Genomic DNA, 22528 nt, shown 5'->3' with positions numbered 1-22528 from the left:
CGTGTCTAGCCGGTGACCGGACGGCGGAACTCATTCATAACTTTGTGTTTGTGCTGACAGGTCGGAATGACAGCGGGGAGGAGAACGTGCCGCTGGATCTGTCCAGAGGTAGGTCTGAGCTCCGGGAGCGGCTGACAGCGCGCACATTTCGGACTCGTTGCATCCGCACCGAGCATCTCTGCTGGCGGGCGGACCCTGCGCTCACCTCGGCGGTGTTACAGTGTGCTTTCTCCGGGTTTTGTGGGTGATGTCAAGCTCAAACTAAGTGTAAAACGGTTTGACTTTTACTGTCTGTGCCTCCCCGCATGTTTACCCAACTCAGTCATCACAGTCAAGAGACAGAGACTTAGACACAGCTATTTCCGGCCCGCTCCAAACTTTTGATTGTAATCGCAGGAATAAACTCAGATCATGACTTTGAACAATGATTTTTTCCAAAGAAGGAAGTCTGAAAATCTTTATATTTTTCTTGTGCAGAGCAAAACATAGAGCTGTACAAAGTTCTGCTGCTTTCTTCAGTGTGTCACAACATGTCTGATAGTTTTTTAATAGTACAGTGTGAAGTAGTACTCTCAAGATATTGATATTATCGGCTAAGAATTGATGGTATTATATGATATCTAGAAAACTTGAACAGACAAGTGTACAGCGAGGTGGAGACAGAAATAGAAATGATTTAATATTAGCTAGACGATTTACGTGATATTGTCATGTGTATATTAATAAATGAGCAATGTTTCATTCTTCAATAGCATTGTTATCGAAAATACTAACACCAGAGTGTAAAACAGCTCATACACACTTAGATTTACATCAGCTGAAAAGATGTTTCAGCTTGTCTGCAACAATATAGTGTGTCACAAAAGAGGACAGAGTGCGTCATCAGTCTCTTTCAAAGTGCACAAACAGACCTGCACCCTAAAATAAAGATAATTATATATAATTATTTCCTTTACTCCAAATGCTTTCATTTTAAAGCACAACTGCTAATAAGAAAGCTTATGTGATCATAAAAGTGTGGTGCTAGCAGTGATAGCCTGTTCATGGACCTGTGTGTGTGTGTGTGTGTGTGTGTGTGTGTGGAGCTGAATATCATGCTGCACAACATCAGATTACTATTATTGTTCAGTGTTTGTGATTTTGTCACTTAATCATAAAAGATGACTCTCATGAGGTCTTCAGCTGTTTGTTTGTTTTTACTGTCTTCAACTAAATAGAAAAACTTTAAAGCAGTGTGAGCAGAAACAGATGTGACAGTGGCCTCATTACACAGAGACGGTGTCCCTGTTAAATCACAGTAATCTGCTCAGGAACATTTCACTCAGGCCCAGAATAGAACAGAACACCCAAAATGGAGAAATGACAAAGGGTTCAAGGCACCAGAGTGCCTTACTTTATATCTTCTATTATCATGTTATTATTATTATATTATTATTGTTATTGCCACAGGCGTATCACAGTAGAATGACTGCAATTCAGACAGAGAAATGTTCTGCAGTTCTGACTTTTCTTTGTTTTATGTGATGATAAACTGATTAAACTATAATAATCATACTTTGCAGCCATAGCTTTATTACTTTTTAATAGATTACAGTGATGGATTCTGTCACAGCAGAGAGGAAGCATGGACAAAGGGAAATAGTTTCTCTGGCGTGGATACCAGTATTTCTCCCCGCTGTGTGTAATGTGATCATTGTTTGTGTATGACACTAGTGTGAAAGAAAAATTTTCCGTTCACATTAAGATGTAGCGTTACTTTGGTTTACATGTAAAGACTATGTCCTCCCTTCACTGATTTCAGATCCTGCAGAGAATCTTCGTGACATCCTTCAAAATGTTACAAAGCAGCAAGGAGTCTCCAACATGCGCAAACTCGGTCACTTAAACAACTTTGTAAAGGTTTGTGAGCACCACACAGACACAATAAAACAATCCTGAGTGTGCTGCTAATGTCAATGCCACAGGGTCATTACATTCAGATTGAATATGATCAGTAAATCATGGTTTACATGACATGATATCTTTTATCTTAGCTTGATAGCTTGGGGAATGGTCATGTACTACAGCGTCAGGGTCATCCCGTGGCTGGTAGGAATGTACATTTTGTGGAAATCCTTCGGTTTACAATATCTTGTCGTTGAGCACTTATAAATGAAACTTTTGAACTCTCAGTGGCTACGTCGAGACATTTCATACCATCCTCTGGACACCATGTCCACAACATAATCCAATCTGCACAGTGGTATTAGTATTAGGATGCTTTACTGAAAGGAAATGCCAACCAGCCCAGAAACTGTGAAATAAGATGTCCCAGTCAGGGTTTTGGCAGAACATGGCTTTCAACAAGCTGTTTAGATTTTGCTCCCCTTCTTACATAAAGAGCCAGCTTGTGACAGTTTGACCATCTCCACCTGAATCTCCACCCAACAGCTTGAAAACAGACTTTATGAAGGTCGCCATTTTTTCCCCTGTAAGCATCAGACCACTAATGTTAGCATTTTGTTGAAGCTACGCACAGTGACTGCTCTTGCCATCATCCAATGAGCTTCCAGTGACTTGTGTAGACCCTGCTGGTGGGTCAGATAATCAGTGACCATGCTGGGTAAATACACATGACATGTATCGAAGCTGTGACCACTTTCTCTGGATTTCTTTCGCCCACAGCTCCTCTGCAGTGTCGGCCACTCAGAGGAGAAGCTTGGCTTTACATATGAGGAGATGATTATTTGGTGAGTATTTGGACACGTTGGCTTATTGCACTTTTCTTCTGCTGCTGTGTTTTTAATCATGAGTTTCTCTGATTTGCCTCTTTCAAGTCTCCGGTTAGCATTGTTGAACGAAGCCAAGGAAGTACGTGCAGCTGGATTGCGAGCTCTACGTTATCTGATCAGAGACAGCAGTGTACTGGAGAAGGTGCTTCGGCTGCAGGTGGACTATTTGATTTCGAGGTGAATGGAAAGAGGCTGTGATTTGAATAATTTAGTTGTGTTTATTTAATGTAATACAGAGTTATCAAGTGGGAGGGAAGTGTTTTTGTCCATCTGTATTCCCATTTCATTTTTTTCTTTCAATTATGACTTCAATGTTACTAAATATAGAAACATGGAACATGTTGATAGCAGCAGTTATAGTTATGAAACCTTTGTTTCTGAGATTTGCACTGGCTATAGTTAAGTACATCACACAACCCCACATCAATGAATCCTAACTAACCAAGAAGTAGATATTTATTTATGCTATCTAACACACACTTCTGTGCTGATGATTCAGTTTGGAGAGTTTCATGCCGATCCCAGGTGTACAAATTCTCTGTTCGCTCTGAGGCACGTAATGTTCTGGTACTGGAACTACTGGGTAATAACAGCCGGCATTCTTCTTTAATAAACCTGTCCCCTTGATTCTGTCCCAGGTGTATAGATATCCAGCAAAGTAATGAGGTTGAAAGAACACAGGCTCTCAGGCTGGCACGAAAGGTGAGCAAATACTCTTTCCATCCACAGCGTGCTCACATAGTCACACAGCTACTGCTTCTCATCAGAATTTAAGAAGATGCATGAACACCATACACTTAGGTTGACTGATAATTCATTCATCACTCTGTTCATGAAAGTCATGATTAGAGATCATCAGGCTGAAGACAATCTAAGATGAGCAGCTGACTGCACTGTGTGTTTGTGTTGCTGCCTCATACAGATGATCACTGTGAATGCACTGATCTTCCCCTCCTCTGTCATCAACTCTCTCATTGCCGTGGGCAACGATGGGTTGCATGAACGAGATCGTATGGTGCGAGCCTGCATTGCCATAATCTGTGAGCTCTGTGAGTAAAAACAAACTACACACACACACACACACACACACACACACACACACACACACTGACGTCAGCAGTGTCACAGTGTTGGCAGAGCTCTGTGTGGCCCCTTTATTCTGCAGCTTTGAAGAACCCTGTTGTGGTGGCACAGCGGGGCGGTCTCAGCACCATTCTGAAGAGCGTGACCGACTGTCAGCTGAGTCGCATCAATGAAGCTCTCATCACTACCATCCTGCACCTCCTCAACCACCCACACACCAGGCAGTACGTCCGGCCTGACGTTGAACTCGAGGTACTGACACATCTCGAATGAAAGATGTTGCGTGCAACAACTCTTAAAGCATATGTAATGTTCTTTTTAAATCATATTTGTCTTTCTCAGCAAATCCTGGCCCCGTACACAGACTTCCACTACAGACACACCCCTGACATAGCAGAGGGGCAGCTCAAGTGAGTTCCACAAAGTCTTTTGAAGCATGTAACATAAGTTGTAGGATTGTTTTGTCATTGTTAAATATTTTTTATTTGTTGTCTTCAGGGAGGATAGGGAGGCTCGATTCATGGCCAGTAAAATGTCTATAGTTGCCTCATTTCGTTCCTGGTCAGGTAAATGGTGTAATTTATAGTCATTTTTGTTTAGCCAAACACAACAAAGTCTCCTTGAATCGTGTGGCACTTAGAAAAACATTGTTCCTGCTGTACATCGTGTTCACCTCTGAATGCCTCATTAACCTTCACATTAACCGGCTGTTTATAGCATGACTTTCTGTAAATCACACAGTTTGTTGAGCTAGCGCGAACATGTGCTGTGTTTCTCTGGCTAACTCTGGCCCCTTCACCTTGCAGGCATCATTAACCTTTGCAAGTCAGGCAACTCTGGAATCCAGTCTCTTATTGGCTTACTGTGTATACCAAATATGGAAGTACGGGTAGGTAATCAGTAGAATGTAACAGTCACATTTCTGTGTTTTGTGAAAGGACACAACCTTCAGCCACCAGCTAAAGGCTTTATACTTATTGTAAGATAAAAAATAAAAAATACAAAATTATTGCATCAGTCTAAATGTGAAATATGAAATGCTTCCTGTTTCCTCTGAAAGTCCCGATTGAAATCACCATTTCAACCGTGCACTTCCAAACTTCAGGGCTGTCAGGCTTCCCAAAGATGTCCGATGTGCTTTTGAGCACATCAGCACATTTTCAATACTATGCAGTCAGAATTTGTCAAAATGTGCAGATCTAGTTCTGGATATCTTCTCTGTGTGGTGGCCAAGATATGGATGTTTCTTAGCCCCCATATTATGTGTTAAATATTTTAGGAGGACAGGTAACTCTGTGAGGCAGAGCAGGGGCCTGTATCATGAAGCAAGTTCATCCAAAGGGAGTCCATCTTTCTCTGGGTTACCTTTCTTCAGATTTAGTGCCACAGTGGTAAATATGGACAGCTGTACACGTGTGTGTACTCCCCACCAGGCCCACACCCGACCTGTAAACCTCCCCTTCCAGGTGGTCCAAAACACCTGTGATACAAACACTGACACTCCCCCGGTGCTCTGAACTCACAGTCCAGGCAGCACCGCTAACAAACTGAGTTAACAGCAGCTACAGTTGTCAGAAGTTTACTTCACTGTCCATCATAAACTCTGTAAATCACAGAGAGTTGAGTCGGAGCAGCCGGAGGACCAAAATCAGTCAAATAGTTGGTGGTGTGTGACTTAGAGCCATGTTCTGGATCAGGTTAGCTGTGAAGCATCTGTTACCATGGTAATCTACCCTGATTAAAGAGTCGTCTTCATGATGTAGTTAAAAGCACAAAGACAGTTAGATAACTCACGTGTTGAACTTTGTGATACAGGTCTCTGCATCACTATGAATATAAAACATGCTCACTTTATCATCATTTATCCAGAACCTGCACACACTGCACACAGTGCACACACCTGCGTCATGTTTGACATCCTGCAATCACGTCTGTCCCCCACAGAAAGCTTTGTTGGAGGTGTTGTATGACATCTTCCAGCTCGTCATACCTGTAGTGACTGCAGACTTCAATGAAGCACTGAGTAGTGTAGGTGGGTACAGTGACATCACTTTATCATCATCATCATCATCATCATCATCATCATCATCATCATCATGACATCATTTTAAGCTCGGCTGAAACTCTTCTCTGTTTAGAACCCAGCAGATTTCAGGACAGCTGGAGGTTGTCTGATGGATTTGTAGCGTCTGAGGCGAAAACAATTCTCCCAAATCGATCATGCTCAAGGTAAATACTGTACGTAGGCACTAATGTAATCTCATCATGTGCACTGAAAGGTCCGATTTTATTTAAATTTGTGTTGGATTTGTTGTTCTGTTCTAGACCGGACCTAATGGACAATTATCTGGCTCTGGTGCTTTCTGCCTTCATTAAGAGTGGACTACTAGAGGTACAATCATCTGCCATCCAGGATTAGAATTAGTTTGTGGGTTTACTTTCCTGTCAGTGTTTGTATCACAGAGTATTTGACCTCCACAGGGTCTGGTCACAGTGATCACCAGCAGCGATGACGCCATGTCCATACGGGCTACCATCTTGGTTGGCGAACTTCTCCATATGGTGCGTCCATCCTGTGCTCCCATTCGTTTGATCTGATGAGGAGATTCCTTCCATTACTTTCATGTATAAATCTGTTTTTCCTCACACAGGCCAACACCATCCTCCCTCACAGCCACAGCCACCATCTGCACTGCTTACCCGCCCTCATAAACATGGCGGCTTCCTTTGATATCATTCAGGAGAAGAGACTGTGAGTACCTCACCCTGGCCGTGCTACAGATAGGACGGGTTTAGCAAAGATGATGTCATTTATGTAAATCTAGTGTCCAATTCTAACGTTAAACGATTTATGTGCAGAGAATTGACAGTGAAGTCAATGCTTTTTGCAGACGAGCGAGCGCTGCAGTCAACTACCTGAAGTGTTTTCACGAGAAGAAGAGGCGAGGAGCTAAACCTTACAGTCTCTACTTGGACCACATCCTGCGCACATCAGGAGCATCACACGACTGTCGAGAGCAGCACTTTAGACCTCACAGAGACATTTTCATTGTCAAGGTACATACATGACATCACATATTCCTGCAGAGTACCAACATGGGAAAGAGGTGTGTGTGTGTGTGTGTGTCCTGACCAAGTTCATGTCATGTTATCTGTTTTGCTATATACAAGTGCTGTCAAACTGACCGTGAACAGTGCATTGTGTGAGAGGCTATCAGCATGTGTGTGTGGGAGGGAGGGAACAGTAAGTTTCATCTGTTGCGTTTAAATATAAAGTGACTCTGCATTGCAACTAAAGAAAACAAATTAATATAAAGAGTATACAAGCAAAAGAAGAAAACACCTGCACAAATCTTTCCTGATTTGAGGGTACCAGCTATATGACAGTAGAACAGAGACAAATATAGAAACCCAACCAACTACAAAAAAGCTAGTTGTTATGGGAGAAAAACTCTTGAATAAGGAGGACTGGATTCAAAGTATCAAAGTTTAAGTTGAATTTATTTTTCTTGTACAAGAAGAAGCGTTGACAGTTGGTTTTTATACTCTCTAAAGGGCTGTCTCAGACACCTCCCTATTGTTGACAGACACTTCACATAGATAACTTTATAACCTCAGATCCAGCAGAAAATCCCCTAATCTAAATGACACCTCTCTGACCTGTCTCTGGCCCTCATTCTGTTCCTCTGAACTCTATCTCTCCCTGCCAGCCTCAGCAAAACATTAATAAAGGGAAGTGTCCTCAAGACATGTAATAAATAGTAACACACAGACATCATATGATTTAAAACATCTGAATAGAATAGATAGATAGAATAGAATAGAATATAATATGTTGATGTTGTGCTGTGGGTGGTAGAACCTAATCCCCATTTGAAAGCATTTCACATTATTCACATTAGCCTGGTCCAAAAGTTCAGGTCTAAACCCTCAAAAAAACAAAAAGGAAAATGATCTCAGTTTGACCAAACACACACGCTGTTGTACGGACCCTGAACAGGTTATCCCATCTATGTTTCTGAAGCACTGTTGTGATGCTCAGAGTGTGGTGTCTCTGGCCATTGCCATCTGAAGCAGGCTGAATGAAGCCTGGTTGCTCAAACAAGCCACCGGTGATGGCACTCTCCTGTCAGTCAAAGCGTCCACACTCTTAATCCTGCATAACTTTAAGTCTTAATATGATGTGAACAGGTGAGTTGTATATAAATTCACCCTCAGTACAGTTGTCATGAACGGGGAAATTAGCTACAGAGACCCAAACAGTTTTTTGTACCAGGCTGTAAACATGTTTATTTCTGCTGTGAAGTTGGACATTTTAACATGGACACTTATGGAGACTGACTCACTTCTGGAGCCAGCCTCAAGTGGACGTTTGAAGCACTGCAGTTTATGGTATTTCACAGCAAGAGGTTGTCGCTTAGTTTGAAGGTGGTATGTGATTTGTATTGTGGCCTGTTATTTAATTATTATTTATTGTGTATGAGTGATGATGTATGTAGGCAAATTCTTCCCATCAAAGAGAATTGAAATAGTATGGTCCCACTGGCCATGAAATAAAAATGTGCAAAGCATCTGAACGTTTTTGTTTGAAGAAAAAAACATTGACTAAGAACATAAAATATGTATTATTGCATCTAAAGTCAAAAATGGGCCGGGGGCGGTGTTTAGCTCAGTTGGTAGAGTAGCCGCCCCATGTGTGAAGGCTCAGTCCTTGCTGCAGAAGCCCAGGGTTCAAATCCGAGTGTTTGTGTGCTGTGTTTGTTCTGTAGGAAACTGAGGATGCTCTGATGACCAACATGAGAGACAGCCACATCCTCAACCACAAGGAGAACCTAGACTGGAAATGGTGTCTCATTGGAACCATTCTGAAGGTAAAGGAATACATTTCCCTGCTTTCATCATGTACCTCTACCACAAACAAGGCTCTAATGCATTTTTAGTGTTGTAGGTAGGGTGGATGATCATTTCATTACTGTTGTCCAGCTAGTATTTCTGTGCAGTATAAGCTATTTTTAATGATTTTATCCTTTTAATTTGTGCTTTACTCTTTACTCTAGTGGCCAAATATTAGTTTACGTAGCAATAAGGATGAACAAATGCACAAGTAAGTATTTCTCTCCTTATGTGTTTCTCTTAGTTCTTATTTCATTTTCAGCAGACTGATAAACATTCAGTCACTAGCCTTGTTTCTGTGCGCCTTTGTCTGTACAGATTTGTGCGAAGGCTGCTCTTCTTTTATAAGCCCAGCAGTAAGTTGTACGGCAGCCTGGAGCTGGAGCATCCCAAGGCCAGACAGCTCACTGTGGTCGGCTGTCAGTTTGTAGAGTTCTTGCTGGCGTCTGAAGAGGTGAGGGGAAACAGCCTGCTGTAACTTGTCGCTCTATTTTTCATTGTATAGGTTGTTTCTCGTTTTGCAAACGTGCGCTGGAATAGGTTGGGCTTAGACATTCTTGATCTATACTGGACAGCTGTTGCTCGGAGGTAGAGTGGGTTGTCCACTAATCAGAAGATGGGCGGTTTGATCCCCTCGAGTCCGCATGTCGAGTGTCCTTGGGCAAGATACCGAACCCCAAATTACCCCTGAAGGCTGTGCCATCAGTGTGTGAATGTGTGTGAATGGATGAATGAGATATGTAGTGTAAAAGCACTTTGAGTGGTCGGAAGACTAGAAAGGTGCTTTATAAGTGCAGTCCATTTAGTTGAGGGCAGCAGGGGGGATGTTTAAGTAAAGTTTGTCACCCTGTAACCTGCCCCTCTGACCCCTGACTCCTGATCAACGTGTCTTGTTCTGTTAGGAAGGTCAGGCCTACCTGGAAGACCTGGTGAGGGACATTGTCCACTGTCTGTTCTCTTCTACTGGACTCAAACCTGACTACAGTCTGCAGGCCAGTGGGCTGCTAACCACACTCAGCCAGCACTACTTCCTCTTCCTGGGCACCCTGTCCTCCCACCCACATGGCGTCAAGATGCTGGAGAAGTGCAACGTCTTTCAGTAGTGAGCAGCTCATCATCAATAACTTTTAGACAGGTTGCCATAACATTCAGTACTAGATAGACACTTATGGTACCAAAGGAGTAAATCCTACTGACTATAATCCCCTAGGTTCTCTTATTAAATTAGATGGATTGACTCCAAGTTTGTCACAGACACGCATGGTTCCCAAACAATGTATCGTACTCCTTTGATGACCCCATGACCTTGCATTCTTGCAGTCATGAGGTTAACATTTGTTTTGTGTGAAATGTCTTAACAGCTGTGAAATGGACTGCCTTGAAATTTGAAAGTCTCGTCCTGCATTAGAAAAGTTAAAACAACCAAAGAGCTCAAAGAACAATGAGAAGATGATTAAGTATGTTTGATTGTTAAACATTTAAAAATACACAAACAACTAAGAATATATAAAAATGTTGTAAAATGTCAGGAAAACTCCCGTCTGATGCAACATTCACTGGAAATAATCTTCTCAAAATTCACATAAACCACTTCCTGCAGTTACTGCATTCACTTAATCAATTGCTCTGTTATTGTTATGCACTGAATATAATATAAAATATCCATAAAATGTCACTTAGTCACAACACTCTATCATCAGCATAGAATGATCTTTAGTCGCCCACTTTGGTTTGTGAGCAAATATCTGCAAAACTAGTGATGTTCCCATCAGGCTCAGCTGTTCTTGTGTTTTGTGTTAACAAATGTTAGCACGTTGTAAACATTATACCAGGTTAACATGAGTGTGTTAGAGTGCCAGCTTTAGCTTTACTCTTATTTTGAAACATTTAAAGCCGAGACATTCCTCCTGCATCAGTTATACAGAGTTCACTGTTCTGTCATTTTGTCTTTAATCAGCTGTTTGCTCTTGCAGTTTGTTGAACACGTGCAGTCTGAAGAATCAAGAGCACCTGCTGAAGCTGACAGTCTCCACACTGGATTACAGTCGAGACGGTTTGGCTCGAGTCATCCTGTCCAAAATCCTCACTGCTGCCACTGATGTAAGACACAGCACCCTCTGTTGCATGTTGCAGTCACACATAGTTTGTGTTTCCTGGCTATAAAAGTACTGAAATGTTAATAGCTGAATATCCATAGCAGCTAAATAAACGATGCCTTATTTATTAATGATCAATAATAAATGAAATGTAATAAATGATTCACTCTTACTTTATAAAAAGAAAACTCAGGGCAATATATATATTTATATAATATTTCCCATTTTACTTAATACACTAATATGAGGAGACACACTTGACTCACTTTCTGTGAAATATCATACGTGGCTGCTTGAACTTTAGGAATAAATCTGCACACTGTGACTTATGCAGAAAACTTCACAGACATTTTGTGCTGAGTCCTTCCTCTGTATGCCACCCGTCTGTGATCTAATGTCTATCTATTAGCACACCGCACAAGTGCTCATGTGTCGTTGGGGTTTATTTTCTTCCTTTGATCAATCATTTTTTAATAAATACCCACCAGCTGGCCACTAGGACACAGATGAACTAAACTCTCTAAGTCATGTAGTGCAACTTGGTTTGTTCTTCAGACTGTAATACAAAGGTTTTTTTTACCCATCAACATCTTTTAAACCTCACAGTCTCGTTCTATGCTCTGTCAGTGCTGATGCAACGCTCTCTGATTGGTGCGTTATTAGAGGCATTAAACTGTTTACCAGATAAAAAACTGCCTGTCTGTAGCTGTCTGATCTCCTTATGAGAAACTCTCTACTATTCACTCGTGAAAACACTCCATACCATAACAACCAAGTTCACACCTGTTTGCCTGACTCCTGCAGGACAGCAGTATCTGGACAAATAGATACAGCTCATGTCTCTCCCCCGAGACGAAAAGTGCTCACCTCCAAACTTACCATGCTTTGCACGCTAAATAACATTTTATGCATCAACATAGCATCAACAGAACAGGCGACTCTCGTGAAGATGGTAAAGTGTCAGTAACTTTTCATCTGTATCTAATCTGTTGAATGTAGTCCTGCAGGCTGTACGCCACAAAGCACCTGCGGGTCCTACTGCGTGCCAGTGTGGAGTTCTTCAGTAACTGGGGCATTGAGCTTCTGGTCACTCAACTTCATGACCACAATAAGACCATTTCCATGGAGGCACTGGACATCCTGGATGAAGCCTGTGAAGACAAGGTGAAGGAGCACAGCACACAAACTGAATGAAGCATGACTTTTGGCTTTGAAATCACTGGCACTTATTCCCCCAACTGCATGTGTTACTGTTCAGGCCAACCTTCATGCACTTATAGAGATGAAACCTGCTCTCACACACCTGGGGGACAAAGGTGTGCTACTGCTGCTAAGGTAAGCTCCATTTGGACTGGATTTATTTCTCTGGTGGAGGTGAAGTAATGTTAACATGACCTGCACTGCTCATTGATTTTAACCCTGTCTGCAGTGCATGTGGGAACAGTTTGCCAAATTAGGTACGTTCTGAAGTGTTTAATCTGTCATGACTAAGCTTTATGGACATCTTATCAGAGATAATGATATCCTCAGGAAATGCAAGTCACATCAACATGTCCACTGAAAGTCGTCATAGGCAGCTCGACTTCCTTACTTCCTTGTAGACGGTTCGCCTCTCGTCCAAGAGGCTTCTTTAGTTATAAATGACTGATGGAGCATCCCAGATATTTACCTCTGTAGAGTCATTACTGTCTTGAGAGGCATGTGACCCACAGACACATCCCGTGCTTGGATTAGAGGCGAAGCGTCTTCAAGTCCGGCTGCAACAGTAACAGTAAATGTGCAGTGGACTTTGGCTCAGTGTAATGATTAGAAAGCTAGTTACCTATATACATGGCAGAGAAAGCAGACTTCCCAAAAGAAAAATCTACTGTGTCAACAGTAATCAATCAAATTGACTTCTTTTCACTTTTATTTATAAAACACCAAAGTTATCTCATGACTCTTATCATATAGAGCAGGTCTAGGTCGTACTCTTTATTAATATTATTTACAGAGACCCAACAATTCCAACCATGAGCAACATTGGCATGGAAAAACATCCTTTAAGAGGCAGATTTATTATCTTATATGAATTGCTGTTATACAAATCAACATTCCTTGTTTCTGTTGTCACCAGGTTTTTATCTATTCCAAAGGGTTTCTCCTATCTCAGTGAGAGAGGATATATCACGAAACAGATGGAGAAATGGCAGAAGGTACTTCACACGTCATTCTCTTTGTTTTCTGACATTAACAGGGCCTTTAATATTGGCTCTGTGCTGCTGTGTGTCCCTGCAGGAGTATAACTTGAAGTATGTTGACATGATAGAAGAGCAGCTCAATGAGGCCCTCACCACATACCGCAAGCCTGTTAATGGAGACAACTACGTACGCCGCAGCAACCAAAGGTGGCTCACCCTGCACTGTTTAACACCAACACACATGTAATGGAGGCACAGTATGCTTTGATGTTTCAGTAGCTCCAGTCCTGATTGTTCACTCCCTTGATAGGGCTCATTATTACAGTTTTCAGCCATGCCATATAATCGAAGTGTCAGTCGGTTGCTGTTTTATGACTTCAGTGATCCCCTGACTGCTCATCTCGCACCATCAGATGGTCAAGATGTTCAAAACAAAACAACCTTGCACATGGAGTGAGTAGTTGTAGTTGTAAGTTGTTCCACCTTTGTCTTTGTTTGTTATGGCAGGTTACAGAGGCCAAATGTTTACCTTCCTGTGCATCTGTACAGTCAACTGGTTCACGATAAGACTGGCTGTGAGCTACTTCAAGCTCAGGTAAGTTCGACTGTTTGTTACAGCTGATCCAAACACATCAAGCATTTGACTTATTAGCTCATTCTGGGGCTTTTATGCCTTTATTTTAGAAGAGAGAGGACAACATGCAGGGGAAGGTGACAGGTTGGAATCAAACCCAGGCTACTGCAATAATTGCTCAGCCTTAGTGGAGGATGAGCTACCGGAGCACAATAAGACTTTTTCTAACACTACGGAACTGTATAAACTGTAAGAAACATATTTAAACTCTAAAATCAATGAAAGCATTCTAATTTGTATCAAATCAAATAGTCCGACTTCAGCTATTTACAGCAGCAGCCTCCACTAAGTTAGCTCCAATCTGCTTGACATTGTTACTGTTGTTGCTGCTAACTGGAGCCAACTGGCTAAATCTGGCAGCCCAATCTTGAATATTATATATATATGATAATATATATCTAATATATAAAATATATATATATATAATATTTATAATCAAATGAAATATATGTCCAATAAAAACCCCATTATCTACAATTAGAATAATAAAATAATAATGACTTGGGTTTAATTCATTATTCAGTTATTCACTTGTTGTGAAGGTTCATTTGATTCATAACTGCTGTTTTATTTATTGAATATTGAATATTCAGGGTTTCACATAAACTCCTGTCAGCCATCATGAAGACAAGTTATTTTTAATTCTAGTGTGGATCATTTGAAATAAGAACAACATGCTCTGGTCAGCTCACAGTCAGGGTGGTCATGGAAGGAATGATCGCAGATGTCATGTCTGCTTTGATTGAGGGTGTGTAAGTTCTTCTTTCCTCTTCCTTCTGCAGAATGTGGTTCCTGATTTAAGTTACACTGTTCGATGTCCAGTCCTGGACAAATGGGAGGGCATCAAGCAGCTGAAGGCAGCACTTTGGGCTTTGGTCAGTATTTGTAATTCTGATATTACTTATATAGAATGTTTAAAAAATATGTGATGTTTTACTATTTGTCTTTTTTTTTTTTTTTTTTTTTACTAGGGAAACATAGGCTCATCAAACTGGGGTCTGAACTTGCTGCTGGAGGAGGGGGTGATCACTGATATAGTGGCTCTGGCCCACGACTGTGAGGTTCTGTCCATCAGAGGGTAGGACTTTGTTTTGAACTAGTCAAAATAAAAAAATGAAGACGCCCTCATGAACTTGTTGTAGCTACATTCTGAGCTTAAATTGTTGTTATTTTGGTCAGCTTGCAGCTTACAGACCAGAAGTCAGAAGTGCTATGTGCATTTTAACGTCATCACCTCTAACTTCATTGATTATTTAAATCTCCTGACATGGTGACAATATAAATCAGTAATGAACTGTTCCCTGTTCAACCAGACGTCTAAACTGAGTTCATACAGTGAAATCATTTGTAACATAGCCGGTATCCCCAGGATGAGTCACGGTGCAGACTTTTATTTTTCTCTTTTTTTTTTCCACCTAATTTTTTTTTTAGTTCTGTTACATTGTCTCCCACAGTCTTCTAACCGACTGGTCTGATGTGTGCAGAGGTGTGTGTGTGTGTGTGTTTGCATGATTAAATCAGGGTAAACACAGTGGAGCTGCAGGTTTATGTGTCCTGCTGCCTTCAGCCTTTTCACTCAGTATAAAGCAGCTGTGACACAAATACACACAGATTCAAGCACACTGTTACTTTTTGAAGGTTATTTAAACTCATCTACTGGTTGGAAAGTTCCAATAAAATAGTTTAGAAATGATTTTAAGCATCATTCTATTATTGCATTTACTGCAAGTATTTAGTGTGGTCTGAGGCTGTGACACTAAAATACAACAGAGAGGTAAAAAGAACAGCACTGCTTGTGCTGGGCCTTGCCCCACCACAGGAACTTCGGCCTAGAAAGAGTCTGGTGTTTAGTTTCTTTTCCAGTTTGTCTTTTTAACTTTTGAACATTTCTATTGCTGTCTATGTTAAAGTAAAATGAAGAAAAAAGTAATCACACAACATGACACAGGAAGCTTAAGGACAAATGTATAGAGAGCATTATTGTGTCATCTTCCTGAGAAGCAGTCACTTCAGAATCACAGGAAAAGCCTCAGGTCTGGCAGGAAAGTCGTGAGATGTCATCTGCCTCTGATTTTCAGAGAGTGTGTCTGTGGGTTCTGTGCAGGGCCTGTCTCTATGTGCTTGGCCTCATCAGTAAGACAAGGCAGGGCTGTGACACGCTGAAGCAGCAGGGCTGGGATGCAGTGAGACATAGCCGTAGTATGCTGTGGCCCATAGTACCGGAAGAGCTGGAGCCGCAGCCCAGACCCTACAACCTGCTGTCCTCTGTCCCCAGTACACTCAGGCAAGACAGCGAGAGTGACTCCGTACAACCCAGTAAGCCTAAAGAATGAGTTGATTGCTTTATTTGAACTTGTTTAATTTCTTAAAGCTTTGTTGAACTGCTGTTTTGTTCTTCGCAGGTGTGTGTATGCTCGATGATGAGAGGCTCGAAGGCTGTGACTTCTCAGAGGACTCTTCTCTGTACATGTGCCCCAAAGTGATGAAGGACCGAGGCCCCTTCACCATGCTGGCCTCTTCCCGTTTCCGTAACCGCCTTCTCCACTCGCTGTCGCTCCCTGGAAAGAAGCCTCGCCCCACCCCTTACTCTAAAGGCACCAGCCAAGGAGGGGGGCCGGATGGAAAAAAGGGGCTCAAGCACTCTCTTGCAGAACCTCCCAGCTACTCATTTGTAGCAGCAGATGTTTTCCCAATTTACAACAGCAACAAAGCCATAGAAAATGGTGGGAGCACTCCCAGCATCGGGGAGGAGGAAATGGACGGGTCAGGGGTCAGGACAGCTGAGAACCAGCGGGAGCAGTGCAGCTATGAGCGTTTGGCTGAAGATGGACCCTCAGGAGGAGGCAGTGGAGCCCAGTATAAGAGCCGCAGCCAGAGCTTTAACACAGACACCACCACAAGCGGCATCAGCTCCATGAGCTCTAGCCCCTCCAAGGAGACCCTGCCCTCCACCATCGACACAGACTGTGTCAGCCTCAACACTGTGATAAGCACCCAGACCATCCAGAACGCGCACTCACTCACACCCCAGCCCTGCTTCACACCACTCTCAATTCCCAAGTCCTGTTCTACCTCACTCGTCCCACCTGGCTCCTCCCACACCTTGCCCCGTCGAGCCCAGTCCCTCAAGTCCCCCTCAGTGACCACCCTGAGCAGCTTAGCTGACTACACCCTGTACTCTAGCTCCAGAGATGTTTTGGGATATGCCGCACTGAAGTACTCAAGCTCCCACAATGGCTGCACAAGTCCTCGTGACGCTCTGGGCTATGCCACCCTGAGGAGGCTGCAACATCAGCGCATCCAACCGTCTCTGTCGCACAGCGAGTCCCTGGCCTCCCCAGCCAAAGACATCCTCTTCACTGATGCCATCACCATGAATACAGGCAGTCTGGACTCCAGACTCACGTCACGGAGGTACCTGTAATATTTAAGATTTGTATCTTATTTTCTTCATTGTCTATAGATACAGAACTAAAGGAGCAGTGTGTAGGATTTAGTGGCATCTAGAAGCGTAGTTGCTGATTGCCACCCGCTCGGATCCACAGTGTCTGTGGATATGAAAGGCTCATTGTTGTTTCACCACACAATAAATAGGATTCATTCTTTGAAACATGATAATAAGGTTTGCCACATTTTGGCAAAATAAGGCATAGACAGGAGGAATGAAGACATACATGTCCTCTGTTCATCTGTCTTCAGATTTCTAAAAGCTCTGAGCTTTGCATCTCTGGATAAAGAAGACCTGCTGAGTCCAATCAGCCAAACTACACTGCAGCGCTCCTCCTCTGTCCGCTCCATAGTGTCCAGTGCCACCTATGGCTCCTCTGACGACTACATCGGCTTAGCATTGCCTGTGGATATCAACAACATGTTCCAGGTGAGGCTTATGATCTGTAAGAATACTTTTTGTTAAGCAAGCACCACGTCACTGTTTAACTGTGTGAGATGTTGTTCTTGGACTCCCTCAGATTAAAGAAACACCATACTTCAAGAAGAGGCTGAGTCCGCCTTCTGACGAGCGCTCAGCTAAGTTCTTCTCTGGAGATTCTGATGGTGAGAATTCAGAAGAGTCAGGACATTTTGAACACAGGAAGATGCATACTGGACCATGAGCTACATTTTGTATGCACATGCATCCTGCTGACCACGTGTCAGTGTCGCCTTTCTGCTGTCATTTTTATCAGACATGAATCTTTTACTTTTATTAGCTAACTTTACAAATTCATCTGGGCTTTCTCACATTATATCCACTTCTTTAGAAAAAATCATACATTGTGGTCGAATGCAGTTCTGACGTATTTTTCCACGAATCTCCTGTTTTGTTTTCACAATTGGTTTTTATCAGGGCCATTACCTGATACACAGATTTTATTGAGACTTTTTTCTTTTGGTGGAGGTAGTCAGATCAAGGCTATAAGGTAAGCAAGGTTATACAAAAAGAAATGAACTGCAAAAATATGTCTATTTAGTATTCTTTTCCTAATGTGGATGTCCATTTTATTCAATACAAGGTTCATCGTGACCCTGCCTCCATCAAATAAAAGTAAATGGGTGTGAAAAGAACCAATACAACACTCAAACAAGGGAGACTGCTGTCAGTACCTGTAGTCTGTTAGAGGAGCAGACACTTCTGCTGTTCTCTGTACCACACTTCAAGAAATAAAGTATGATATTAGAATTAGTATTATGAATACAACTGAAGAAGATGAATTCATTCAACTTCTTCCAGTTAACAATCTAACTAGTATGGTAGCCTTTCTAGGACACACCTATCCATTACCACAATATTAGCCAAGATGACATGGTAGCTGAGCTACAGGCTGTTACCACGTTTTCAATGCACTGTTGCACATTTACATTTCTGTGGTTTTCAGAAAAAGTAGACCTTGACAAATCATGACAATGTTTGAATAGAATGAAGCAAAATCAGAGTGAATGGATCAGCGTTAATGTGGACTTCTTCTGCTTCTTCTTAGCGTCTGCTGTGTGTGTCCTCAGGTCCCGGTGAGGGATGTCGCTCATCAAGGCTCTGCTCTCAGCTCAGTATCACCGAGCTGATGGCGGTGAGCCGGGCAGAACAGAAACAGATGCTGGACTCAGAGGAGACGGGTCTCCAAGAGCACAACGATAACAACTGCCTGTACTGCGCTGGGCTGACTGTGCTTGGTTTCAACTCTCAACACAGCACCCCAGGTGAGATCCGGTTTGTGGTTAAATTGATTGCCGCAAATGAGTTATTCAATGAGCTGCTTTATGTGACGTGTCAGGTATGTTGTAATTTGCTTTCATCTTCATCCTCCTCTTCAGATCTTGAGGTGCCCCCGTTCTCAGAGTGGTGCAGTTCACCTCCAGCAAACCACGTGGAGGTCGTGGTCCAAGCCAAGCTGTCAGGGGCGTCTGGATGCAGTGACACCGTGTCCCAGGGATCTGGAGGTAGTGGCCGCAGCACAGAACTTGTTCTGGGTGAGTTTTAAATTGATTTCACATTTGAAGAGCAGTTTGTAGCTGATACTGAGTATTATAAAAGATCAAATGGACTCGAGACACCACACAGTTCCACCTCTTTTGATGCACATCTTCAATTTGCACATTAGAACATTGTAAAAAAAAGATTTTATGCTTGTCTGAGGTGGAAAAGTTATTCAAATCTGTGTGATTTCATTCTGCTTATAATATAATAATAATAATTGATAATAATTATAAAGAATAATTTAAGCAAGCAATGCAAATAAGACCAGAACTATGATAATACATAGATATAAACAAGATCCAAATTCAAAAAGTCAAAGCAGTGAAGGGAAGCATAGATTGGTGATGTAGTGGCTTCTTTTAGAACGTGTTCAGCCTGGCAGCAGTGTTTTCTGTGTGGTTGGATGTTACCAGGAATAAAGTGCACTGCATGGTCCAGTCTGGAGGAGATGCTCTGAAAGCATGGATGACCTTCTTTAGGTCTGCAGAGAACAGGAATGAGGAATGCTCTTGGTTAGCTGCCTCAGGACGTCGGGCAGGGTCGTGCTGAGGAAAGCATTCATGAATTATTAAAGCTAAAATTACAAATCCGTTTTTTCTGTTCCTTTCCTGTTAGAATTTAAACAGACCCTACTTGGTCCACACTAACTCCAGTTTATAATGCAGCTTAGAGGATTGTCGGACGGTAAAGTCTGCAGAAAATAACAAACACTAACAGCTAAAAAGGTATTTGGTTAGAAAAATAAAAATCACTTTTGCTTTTGTGAGATTATTAATATCAGTTGGTATCATTTATCATCATTTCCACATCAGTACATCTCTAGTTTCAGATAGATTCATTCTCTTTGCACCTTGGCAGGAGTGAAGTCCATAGAAGATGCCCCGGCTGGCAGGGTCCTGCTGAGGAAGGAGGTGCTTCGTCTGATCATCAATCTCAGTTCGTCTGTGGGGACCAAAAACCACGAGACCAGCCTGTTAACGTGAGGCTGATCCTGTCTTTGACCTAACAAACTGTTACAGCACATTGTTTACGTCTGTCCGCTCTCTTCTGATGTGTGCAAATGTGTTTTCTCGTAGGATCAAGGAGAAGTTCCCCTGTGCGTTCGATGACATCTGTCTGTATTCAGAGGTGTCCTACCTGCTGGCTCACTGCATGTTCCGCCTGCCCTCACGCCGCTTCATTCAGGAGCTCTTCCAAGATGTGCCATTTATACCAGTAAGGACAAAAGTACTTCAGCTAGTCATGGCCCCAATTAGTGAGGATCTTCTGGTGACCTAACGTCTAAACTTCACCGGGCACAGCTGCGACCTGTTCTAGCTGTGATGGCTGGTGGAGCTTCTGAACACTTCTGAAGCGCTTCTGGTGGGGTTTGCACGTATGAGCACAGCTGTAGCTGCTGTGCCGGGTGAAGCTGTGGGCATGGTTAAAGCTTAGACTGTGACTGTGGCTACAGTAGCATTAATTTATTCTTTAAACCACACTGATTTGAACCCACAGTGCTGATATCAGATATGACAGCTGTGTTACTAATACAACAGGTTCAGGAATACAGTGCTCAGGCAGCACAACCACGTCAACCCACTCCACACATGCGTGTAGTTGGTGTGCCACAGCCAGCATCAGATCACAAAGCACAGCCACACACACTGGTACACACTGAGCTCTGTCATCTGAACTAAATAATAATAATCATGATCACAGCTAAAGTCTCCAAATGCAGCAGCAGCAGCTGGTCTCCTCTCCTCGCTGCAGCTGCAGGTTATTTCAAGTTTTGTAATCTTAAAAAAATGTAGTTTAAAGTATTTTTTATTTTTATTTCAGAGTAGCAGATAGAGATTGAGTGTACAATATTTATATACAATATTCAATATTTGATTTATATATATTTAAGTTTCTCAATATCAACTCAGTTTTGCATCTAAAACTTCAAGTCAAGTCAACAAATCTAGTTGCATGAAATTTGATTGACTGTGTAATGTTTTAATGTTGGAACAGTGGAGTTCCTCTTTAGTTTCCTCTTCGTCTTCTCAAATGATGATTTATTGTTTTGTTTCTCCCTCTAACGAGCTGAATGATGCTAAAAGTTTCTGAAAAGCTGACAGAAGGTTTCAGCAGCTTGGAGTACAAACCTTTATACTTAAACAGATTAGTCTGTGGCTTTTACTGGTGCTGAAGCAAAGTATCCACTCTACTTGGAAAGAAGTACGGTACTGTTTTGAAGTATACACGCGTGTTGACTGACCGCCTGTGTGTTCCTCAGATTTATGAAGAGGCTGAGAGCATCCTGTCCATGTCGTCACAGAAGCCGCCGTCTCCACGCTCTGATACTTGAATCACCCTTTCACTTCTCTGAAGTTTGACCCTGAATTCAGCTTTGTGTGTCACATCCCGACCTGTCCGTGAAGATGTCTTACGCACACTTCTCACTGCAAACCTACATCACATCCAGCCTCACCAACAACTCAGCACACGAGAGGGGAAGCAGCGACTTTGAGACGATTATCATCACACAGAACGATCCAGTGGCATGTGGTGATTCCAGCTAAGGTTGGTTTTTCTCACACACATGGCCCCCTCACCCTCGTGCCCCCCTGCTGGTACTCAACATACAAAAAAAAACAAAAAACCCTAAGCTTTTCCCAAAGTGGATCTTTGACTTGATACTAAAGATGATGTGCCAACACACTTCCTGTACTTTTGATACAACACTGAACACCTCCTCATTCTGAGAAAGGACTCATTTGTTGTGGATGGTGATTGGTCTGATGTTTGCACATGGTTGGAGGATATAAATCAGATGGAGTGAAGTCAGACAATCATCAGAGTTCTCCTTCTAATCTTCTTTAATCAAGTTATTTTAGCAACATTTAGCACTAATGCTGATACAAGATGAGTGAAAACACTGTGTGAAAGCAGAGAAGGTAGCTCTTGCTGTATTTACTAGAGTTTGGCTTTGCCTGTTAAATATTTAAATGAACATTCAAAGGTTTATGAACAGCACTGAAATATGGAGCAGGATTCTTTTTGTGTAAGGCCATTAGGTACTTTTATTCACTAGATTATCTGATCAATGCTAAATTTATTTTATTGCTATAAAGCAATTTTCAGCCACAGTTAGGTTGTTTTTTTCCTGAGGTTTGCACAAAGACTCCATCTTATCAAAGTGAAATTATATTCCTGAGAAGTATATGAAGATTTTTAAAATAGAAAAGGTTCCTATACCTGCTGTTTAATATCAGCAGAGTCCTTCCTGCCATATTATGTTTTGGTATTGCCCATCTCAGGTTCTGGCATGACACTGGCTCCGCTCCCCAATCCTCCTCTTCTTCTTCTCAGTGGTCCATAACATCTGTGGTACAAACACTAACACTCCCCCAGTGCACTGAGCTCACAGTCTGGGC

At 42.2% G+C, this 22528-nt stretch overlaps 1 protein-coding gene across 5 annotated transcripts in view; it reads left to right on the top strand.

Moving 5' to 3' along the window:
- Nucleotides 1-22528, top strand: part of LOC104928039 (rapamycin-insensitive companion of mTOR) — a 25886-nt gene extending 3358 nt beyond the window's left edge. For 2 of the 5 annotated variants that reach the window (XM_027275259.1, XM_019272201.2), the window contains 37 exons: nt 61-108; nt 1802-1899; nt 2665-2729; nt 2817-2948; nt 3410-3473; nt 3694-3820; nt 3937-4106; nt 4197-4264; nt 4353-4420; nt 4661-4743; nt 5799-5886; nt 5993-6083; nt 6180-6246; nt 6336-6416; nt 6506-6606; nt 6746-6911; nt 8624-8725; nt 8912-8958; nt 9036-9201; nt 9650-9849; nt 10721-10847; nt 11843-12007; nt 12102-12178; nt 12960-13038; nt 13121-13230; nt 13531-13618; nt 14440-14532; nt 14629-14735; nt 15762-15973; nt 16060-17071; nt 17357-17534; nt 17626-17710; nt 18656-18850; nt 18965-19120; nt 19986-20106; nt 20204-20342; nt 21388-22528. In XM_027275259.1, the coding sequence (XP_027131060.1) occupies nt 61-108; nt 1802-1899; nt 2665-2729; nt 2817-2948; nt 3410-3473; nt 3694-3820; nt 3937-4106; nt 4197-4264; nt 4353-4420; nt 4661-4743; nt 5799-5886; nt 5993-6083; nt 6180-6246; nt 6336-6416; nt 6506-6606; nt 6746-6911; nt 8624-8725; nt 8912-8958; nt 9036-9201; nt 9650-9849; nt 10721-10847; nt 11843-12007; nt 12102-12178; nt 12960-13038; nt 13121-13230; nt 13531-13618; nt 14440-14532; nt 14629-14735; nt 15762-15973; nt 16060-17071; nt 17357-17534; nt 17626-17710; nt 18656-18850; nt 18965-19120; nt 19986-20106; nt 20204-20342; nt 21388-21459 (5048 nt within the window). In that variant the 3' untranslated portion in view covers nt 21460-22528. Of the gene's footprint in view, nt 1-60; nt 109-1801; nt 1900-2664; nt 2730-2816; nt 2949-3409; nt 3474-3693; nt 3821-3936; nt 4107-4196; nt 4265-4352; nt 4421-4660; nt 4744-5798; nt 5887-5992; nt 6084-6179; nt 6247-6335; nt 6417-6505; nt 6607-6745; nt 6912-8623; nt 8726-8911; nt 8959-9035; nt 9202-9649; nt 9850-10720; nt 10848-11842; nt 12008-12101; nt 12179-12959; nt 13039-13120; nt 13231-13530; nt 13619-14439; nt 14533-14628; nt 14736-15761; nt 15974-16059; nt 17072-17356; nt 17535-17625; nt 17711-18655; nt 18851-18964; nt 19121-19540; nt 19961-19985; nt 20107-20203; nt 20343-21387 lie in introns of those variants that run through there. The other 3 variants (XM_010742249.3, XM_027275327.1, XM_019272202.2) reach the window with 3 other exon arrangements.

This window comes from Larimichthys crocea, chromosome I (assembly GCF_000972845.2).
Source record: "Larimichthys crocea isolate SSNF chromosome I, L_crocea_2.0, whole genome shotgun sequence".
NCBI lineage: Eukaryota > Metazoa > Chordata > Actinopteri > Sciaenidae > Larimichthys > Larimichthys crocea.
Note: the sequence above shows the minus strand (reverse complement) of the source record. Positions and strands in the feature narration are given on the sequence as shown.